Raw genomic sequence first — 8,748 nt, forward strand, 5'->3', positions numbered from 1 at the left:
GTGGCTGCTGCTATTTGCCCCCAGGTACACCCTTGCACATGTGCTTTGGCACGCGGCAAAATGCCCCAGGTGGGGTAAGGAAGGCTGCAGCCAGCACCTGGGCTGGCCCCAACAGCCTTACCTGGGGCCCTGGGGGCCTACCAGGGCAGCAGCAGTGAGGATCCTGGTGTGCAGAGCCTGGTTGGCAGTCAAAGCGTGGCTCTGGCTAGCAAGGCTCTGGTTTCTGGTGGTGCATGCTGCAGCCATGTATGCCACCCTTTTTCTGCTGCATTTTTTTTTAGATACTGGGATTTCCCGGTATCTAACATTGCTGCTGCACTGCAAAAATGCAGCATGGCAAACAGATTCAGAAGCACTGCGTGCATTTTGTGGCACCACAAAAGGCTTTGAGGTGCTACAAACTGCACATTCCCACTGATGGGGACACAGCCATAGAATCCAATTTTGTCCTCAGTTGATGCCCAGTTTGTACCCAGAGCTGTTCCAGAGTTTTCATTTGGAGGTTTCCTGAGAGTTGCAGGAATATTCAGGGTTGGTAGTGGACACGCCTACCATCATGGGCCATGCCCATGTAATTTTGGGCAGATATTAGAACTTTTAAGTCCTTCCTAGCCACCACAATTCATGAAATGCATTACATGCTTAATCTGGCATCGGTCTTTCAGATGGAATAGATACTCTGGCTTCTTATAGTCATTAAGGATTATAGGTAATTTTTTCATAAATAAAAGAAGGTATCATTGTCTCAGTACCCTGGCCAAATTCCACACTGGACAATTTTGTCTAATAGTAATCAGGCACCTAAATGCTTTTGAAATCTGGGCCATATTGTCTAGGGCACATTGTATGCCATGTTCCAGATCTCTGTTTAACAACTGCTAGGTTTCACCTTGAAGGCAGGTGAATTTCAGTGACTAGCTAAAAGATTGCTATGTTTATTCAGGCTTTGATTTTAGCTACAAGCTTGTTATGCATACGAGTATGCCACAGCACAAATATACAGCCTGGATATGACATCTATGGTCGAAAATGCTTGCCCTTAATTTGCTCCCTCCTCCTTAAATACTGCATAGAGATTGCCCCATAGATCATAAGAGGAGCCATTACAATTTTAACAGGATGTGACCAACATCCCTGTGCACAAATTTAATGTATTTTTAGTCAATTCCATTCCTAGTTTTGGCCTGACTACAATGCATACAGTGGGGACAGTGAATAGGGAAGGTTTCATCTATCATACACTGACACATTAATGTTGTCTTTGCAGCCTATGGTTCAGATCATCATTTCTGAAAGAAGGAAGGAAAAAGGAAAAGAAGGAAAGACAGACAGAAAGGTAAGAGGGATCTCTGGTGGTGGAATTATCTACTAAGAAACTCACATTCTACCACATTATTCCATTGGGAGGAGAGTATGGCATCCTTCAATGAAAAAGGCTGAGGTTATAAGTAGGAAAACTGGGCAAGCCATCCATGCCCCACAGCATCTATGCCTCCATGCTAGTCTTGATTCCATCAGACATTTTGCATAGTAGCATAGCTCCCCTAACCACCATGGCTCCCAAAATTATTGGAAGCTATTCTTAAATGTTAATATGACCCATCATCTTTTTTGCCAAATTTCTTGAAGGACTGCCCTTGCCACATTTGTTTGCCTGCATCTCTATCTTGGCCTGTTCAGTTTCTTTCTCTTTCCTCAGCTCGGACAATGGACCATGCAGACAGCCTTCTCAGGACTCTGATAGGATCATATAAAAGAAGGATCCCTTTCTGGGTGGAGGGGAAGAAAACCACATGTGCAGCGCCCTTGCCTCTAACAGACCTACAGGCCATGTTCTGTTTTCATATGGGTACCTGTTTGTGGGGTTAGTTATACTATTTTTCTTGCATAAACCAGAATTTGGCCCATAATTAGAAAATCAGCTAGTAAAGTGCTTTGAGATCCTTCTGGGTGAAAGGCACTATATAAATGCAAATGTTAACCTGCCATACACCTTGAAGCACCACTCTGAATATTAAAGGATTTACTGATATTCGTCACCTGAATCTCCATTTACTTGTGTTATCATTAAGTAATAATTTGCTCTGGCAGCAGTGCAGAGGGGTAACTGACTACTGCTCAACATTTAATCTAAACTTTAAATCAGCATTTCTAAAGCCTCTATCATACTTGATTTTATGCTTTCATACCTTATTAAAGTAGGCAGCTGTATCTAACAGCCTGAAGGCCAAATTTAGCCTTAAGATTAACATGCACAACATGCAAGCAACCAAATGGGCCCAGGCTCTACCCAGATGTTAATGGTGTAGTGGAGGTGAAAACATCAAAAGTATTTGTCTCAGAGTGTGTTGTATAAAAGTAACCAGGAATAATTTGGTCCTTAGTGAACTAGTATAATTACCCAGTTCAATAACTGCTGCACTGGATTAGAATAGGACAGGGGGACCTAGTAGAAAGCCGGTCGTTCTGAAGAGTTGGTGATAAGCCACAGAACTGGGTCATGTCATGTGTGGAAAAATGTGCAAAGCAGCCCAGGAAGAAAGGGGGACTATTGAAAAGTCAGAGAAGGATTTTGAGAGATTGCTGATTTATCAAGGGCCAATAACTCAACTACAGCACGCAGTCTTTTAGCAGTAATTACTATCCCTTTCAGCTTCACCAGTTGAGTAACAACTTTCTCACTTCATTGTCTAAGCAGAGTTAAAGTAATAAGAATTAGACCATCTATTTACTGATACAGCAAAAGTGATGATTATTCTGAAAAAAAAAAACTTCTGTAACATGAAGTGCATTCTAAGTATGAAATCCACACACCTATTTATGCTTTAATTCCACTGTAATTGATTTAAAAAATAATCATGAACTAAAATATCTTTTTTGGCATTAAACTGTACAACATTTTCAGTCTTTATACACTGCTGAAGACCATTCTAATCAGTTTGTCAATAAATAATAAAATGCATTGTAACATACTCCACAAAAGTGCTATGAACTTTCAAATGAAAAAAAAATACAAAGCAAGAAATAAGTATAAACCTTATTGAACCTTAAACCATTCAGGTTACGTTCCTAAGTCAATTATAGTACTCTTGAGCATTCTGTTTATTATACTTGTGTTCTATGGACAATGATATCGCAAACAAGGGTTTTCTGATTCAGGCAGGATGTTTTTGTATTATGATGATTTTGACTCCTCTAAATTTTTTCTACAAATCTGTATAGCATGAAGTTTCTAATAAAAAGGTATTCAACTATTATATTAATGGAAAAATGATAATTTATTTAATTTTCTCCTGCTTTGTTGCTCTGTAATGCTGTCCCATTTTATATTAGTATGAAATCAATTTGACTTGTGTGATGAAGACAGAGATTCGAAATGAAATGGTTGAAGGCTTATGAAGATACTATTTTGTATTAGTAACAAAGATTCAAGCAGATTGAACTGGGTTGATTTGAAACACAAGTATTATAAACACCAATTATTTTTTCTTAGCTAATTAATTAGACGTACATTATATAGATAAACATGGCTTATTATCTACCTTTATTGATAGAATGTTACCTGTACACATTTAATTTATTGCATTTAAAAACATAAAATGCACAGAAAACATTTTATCATATTTAGCAGTAGTTATCTATTTTACTTTTAATTATTCTTCTTTGGAACCAAGGTAGAATAAATAAGGAATCTAAGATATCCAAAGATTCACACTAAACATACTCCCATCATTGCATGAACATTGAAAAAAAGGGTTTGACTTGCTCCCACAGCTTGACAATTAGCATCCAGTTTAGTGATAAAATAGCAAACTAATAAAATAACAAAAAAGTACCAACATATCAAATTTAAAATTTTATGGATTACTGCAAGTCAACATGATAACTTAAACCTGGGATCAAGGTCACAGTTCAATTATTAAAATTTGCCTTTAGAAGTTCTGAATACTGATAGGATCAAATGCCGTTTGTCTTTGTCACATGGCCCATTGTCTTAGATGGGATTATTTGGGTAAGACAAGTGCAATTTTACCTGGAAGTATCCAACAAAATCAGATAAAACATATCAGCTGCCGTAAGTGTACATAAGTATATAAATCTATTTTAAATTTCCTATATCTAGGAAATACACTGGCTTTATTTTCATTGGATATTTCTATTTAGCTGCTCCAATTTAAATAAAATACAATTTTTAAAGCCTAAAGATGCCAATGCCTGCAAACATGTTTGTATTTAAAATAGTATGACAAAGAGAGGAAGTCACATAAGTATTGTACACTACCCAGGATTCAGCTCTTTCCATACAGAAAATGCCATGAACACACTGGGGGATGTCAGGGTCTACTGCTTTTTGTGTACAGAAGAATACTTTAGGTGGGGTGGGTTAATTCTTTTTTTTTGTATTTTTTTCAAAAGGATATACATTCGTCTTTGTTTTTGCTTCCAAATATAGTTTAAGGCTATTTGGTAAAATATATACCAGATAACAAGCTTAATTTACAGGGGTTTTTTTCCCTTACAGAAACTTCTCCACTATTCAACTCTAAAGATTTATATCTTGAAGCTAAACATGCTTTTATCAGCTGTGCTCCAAAAACAGAACTCATGCTTAACAAAATCCACTGAAGAAGGAACTAAAAGAAAAAGAAAAAACCCAGATTTGAAGAAATGTTATATCATCTGCATCACCTACAATACTTCATGTTCTCAGTCATGTGGTGGGCTGCAGGGTATGCAGAATATATATTTAAAGTGCTCATCAAGGTGAAGAACCAAAGTGCTAGAGTATAATTAAATAGCTGTTCTGCCTATGGCTAAGTACATAGTATTTGTTAAAGCAGGTAAACAGAAATGTGTTATTTGGGACTGTCTCATTATTGTAATACTATTTTGACCTAACAAAATAATCAGAAACTTGCCATCAGGATCTGTGAGTTTTGTATTTTAGTGCGTCTTCACCTGAAGACTTCTCAAAGCTGAGATGCTCAATTACCTTGGGGAAGGTAGATGAAATGAAACAATACTATTGAAATTCATTTCAAATTAATATTAGAAGCCTCTTAGTTGTAGTGGTTTCTGTTTTTCTGTTGTAATAACCAGAGGCTTGAAAAAAAAATTCTCTTCTTGTATTCCATGGCTGGAAGTCACATAATTCCTGTTTTTTGTTTTTTGTTTTTTACTTATGAAGCAAGCAAGAGACTTATTCTTGCCTTAACTGATACTGCATAGGAAAAAGAGTTCTGAAAAAATACAAATGTAAACCACAGTTCACCTTTACCTTAACATAACCATTTAAACTTAGATATACTTACCACTCACATTCATATTTCTTAAACTGGTTACAACATCACAACTGGCAGTTTAAACAAGCAAGATTTTTGTTCAAGGATACCCTGGAAACTCAATTGATATAGCATTTTCAGAGTTTGAAATATTACATGTAGCATAGCTCTTGAAATTAAGGAGAGAAGATTTGTAAAATAAATGCTAACACATAAAAGAACTGTTGAAATGCAATGAGTGTTCCAAAGGAGTAATTATAACTTTTCCTTTACACATCTTGCTACAGTAGATCTAACATTTTAAGGCTTCCGTTTTCCTTTCACCCATCACTCAAGTCCTCTTGCATTATAATTTTGTTTAGATTTCTGCATGCCATTATACTAATACAAGCAAACATTTCTCACTGGGCTTCCCAATAGGACCAGACTTGTATGCTTCTTGGTTTCTGATGAACTTTGGAGCTTTAGTGGCTGGATATCCCTGTTCATCTCCAGAAACTTGATATGACATAAGAGGCCTAATGTTATTTTGCAGTAACAAAGATGCGCAGAATGGCAGAGCACATGGGCAAATATTCTAGTTGGGTTCAAGGAAAAGAAACTGGAGGTCAGAGATATAAATGGGTTCTTTCTTTCCTGCTCTTTACATTTGTAGCACCTTCTACTTGGATTAGCTAATGCCTCTAGTGAATGGTGAGATGCACCCATTTATAGTTTGTTATTCTTATTCCTAATTATCACACAATTTATAAAAATATAAATAACAAAAAAGTAAGCTGGGTTCCATCTCAAGAGGTGTTTCTTGTTGTCCTCTGAGAACATATTGGATAAGTCAGGTCTCAACAAGCCCTATCCATTGTAGCTGATTGTAAGTCAGACAATAAATACAAAAGAAGTTGTTCTCGCAATGAACTCAGCAAATTCTGAGAAAATCAAAAGCATTCCACTGTGCTTATGGCACAAAGAACACAACAGCAAGGGCATATTTAGTGGAGAGAATGAGACAAAAATTACCAGGTAAGTGACAAACTGTACAAGCATTTCATTTTAAAAAAGGAAACTGCAGCATTCTGTCTTTAAAGCCTGGTCTGGGCCTCTGGGATATATATCTCAATGCTGTCTGCTCGTTCTGTAGCTGAATTCTGCCGAAAAGAGGCTGCTCTCTTAGCAGCCATTAGCCGTCTTCTGGCTTCTTGACGTTGTCTGTCAGGTAGGTCCAGGGACTTTTCTCTTGTGATTGGGAATTTTCCTTTTGGGGGCTTCTTTGGTACTGGAGGAGGAACTTTCCTTTCTTCCTACAGTGATTATTAAAATAAAAAGGTGTTTAAAGGAGTTAAGAGAACAGTCATGCTACAGAAATGTGAAATAAAAAATGCTTGTCCTATAGTTCAAACATGTTTGATTTATACCCTGAAATGTGATAATTAAGGGATTAAATTCTATCCACTCTAGGGATGTTTGTGCAAATGCACCATTTCAGAATCCAGAGCAAGCTTAACTGGATTGTTTTATAGTATCAAAACTGTATTTCCATTCATTCATATTGCAGGTACTTTACATAAACATGCTGAAATTTCACTTTCATCTTTGCTAATTTAATTTACTTGGCACATCATTATATCCATCATTTTCAGAAACATAGTCTGGATCTCAGATAAGAACGGATCTCTCTGCATCTGACTGAACAGAAAGACTGCCTAAGATTAGCAGGACAGGATTTTTAATTAAATTAATCATAGTGAGTTTAGCCTCTGCTGGATAGGAGATAGCAGCTGTGTATACATCTCTATTACTTCAATCTCCTCTCTGAATTGCTAAAAAGTAACAAACAAACACAAACCAGAGAGATGAAAATATAGGGCTAATTGTTTTACACATCAGCCTAGACTATTTAAAGAAAACCACAGTGAGAAATTATCAGAACATAAAGTGAGAATCTTAGTACATTTTGTATAAAACTTGTGATAATTGATATCTGCAGATATCCAATCAGATATTGTTTTGTAATTTGAAATCCAGATTTTCCTCAAAAATTTGGATCCTTCACTTAGACTGAATTACCTAAAGGGATTATGAACTGTAAGTTTTACAGAAGCTTTACATTAGGAAAGTGCCCTTCAGTGGGAAAGCACGCATCACAGGCATTGTTATTATAGCTTTCTGCCATTAGCATGCATTAAAGGATGGTAAGCCACTTATTTACATAGGACACCGGTGTGTAGATAATGTGATCCATTACCAGACCTATATAATCAAACCCTTTTGAAAGTCATATAGTGTAGAGACCTCTAAAGGCAACTAATATGCTGAACCAAATGCGAAAATGAATATAAGATTGACTGGTTTTACAAAGATAGGAATTTTCATTATTCTTAGTCAGGAGGATTTAGAGCTTGTTTCCTTTCTCCCATCTTAGAATCACAGAAATGCAATCTGGAAGGGACCTCAAGACTGGACCATACAGTCCGATCCCCTGCTCTACACACAATCATTTTTGTTTAACTCTATTAAGCAGCTTGCTCTAAGATCTCTGATGGAAAGTCAGAGACAGTGGCTAAGTACAGATGTTCTAAAAACCCCTTGCAGAAATGCTCTAACTTATTACACTTTACTTAAAGCATGATAAGTTAGAACAGCAGCCAACTGAACAGACATTCACTGTTCAGTGGGGTGGGGGGCGGCTAGCAGGCAGCCCACAGTGGCCACTGGGGTGCTCCTGTACACTTCCCAGGAAGCTGCAAGAGCAGCCCCTCTCCCCATCCCTGAACCCTGCCTGTCTTCCCCACAGCTGTCAGCAGTGGCTAGGGAGGAAGAGAGAGGAGTGGAGGACCCCCCAACTTGCAAGCTGGGGCCTTGTGGGGCTGGGCCAGGTCCACATGCAGGGGAGGCTCCCTTCCCACCCCACCTAACCTCTTGAGAGCTGCAGCCAGCAGCTGCAGTGCAGTGCTGCCTAGCCAGGGCTGCTGCAGTGGTAGGGTCTGGGGTCTGTGTCCCTGCAGCAGCCCTGGCTGGATGGTACCGAGTCTCCAGAGCCCTTCACCCACAGCAGCCCAGGCTAGGCAGTGCTGCACTGCTGCCCAGCTTTGGTTGCTGCAGGAACACAGACTCCAGAGCCCTTCCCTGAACCCCCTGCCCTCCACAATGAAGCAGCAACACACTGCTGGGAAAGAGACCCTGGACTTATATCCCCACAGTCCCCTGACCCACACTGGAGGGCATGCTGTGGGACTGGGGCAGCTGTGGGGAGAAATACCCACCCCATCCCCCACCCAAACCCTCCCCCTGCCACGCTGTGCATGGGGCTGAGATCAGAGGATCAGAGATCACACTTGGGTCAGTGACAGCCAATGGGGTGGGGCTAGCCCAGGGTTGGGCAAAGCAGATAAGCTCTGCCTGATGCTATAACGGAGCCCTCCCTACGCAATGCTGCTGGGGATGGCAGCAGCTGCGCTCTAAGTTAACCCTC

At 39.1% G+C, this 8,748-nt stretch overlaps 1 protein-coding gene across 1 annotated transcript in view; it reads right to left on the reverse strand.

The window, feature by feature from the left end:
• Positions 1-266: 266 nt before the first annotated feature.
• The window catches only part of DLGAP2 (DLG associated protein 2), a 214,293-nt gene continuing 205,811 nt past the window's right edge, over positions 267-8,748 (reverse strand). Inside the window, exon 10 of the mRNA XM_019520619.1 lies at positions 267-6,577. Coding sequence (XP_019376164.1) covers positions 6,359-6,577 — 219 coding nt within the window. The 3' untranslated portion in view covers positions 267-6,358. The remainder of the gene's footprint in view (positions 6,578-8,748) is intronic.

The sequence above is a fragment of the Gavialis gangeticus genome, unplaced genomic scaffold, assembly GCF_001723915.1.
Source record: "Gavialis gangeticus isolate Ggan-Ray unplaced genomic scaffold, GavGan_comp1, whole genome shotgun sequence".
Lineage (NCBI taxonomy): Eukaryota > Metazoa > Chordata > Crocodylia > Gavialidae > Gavialis > Gavialis gangeticus.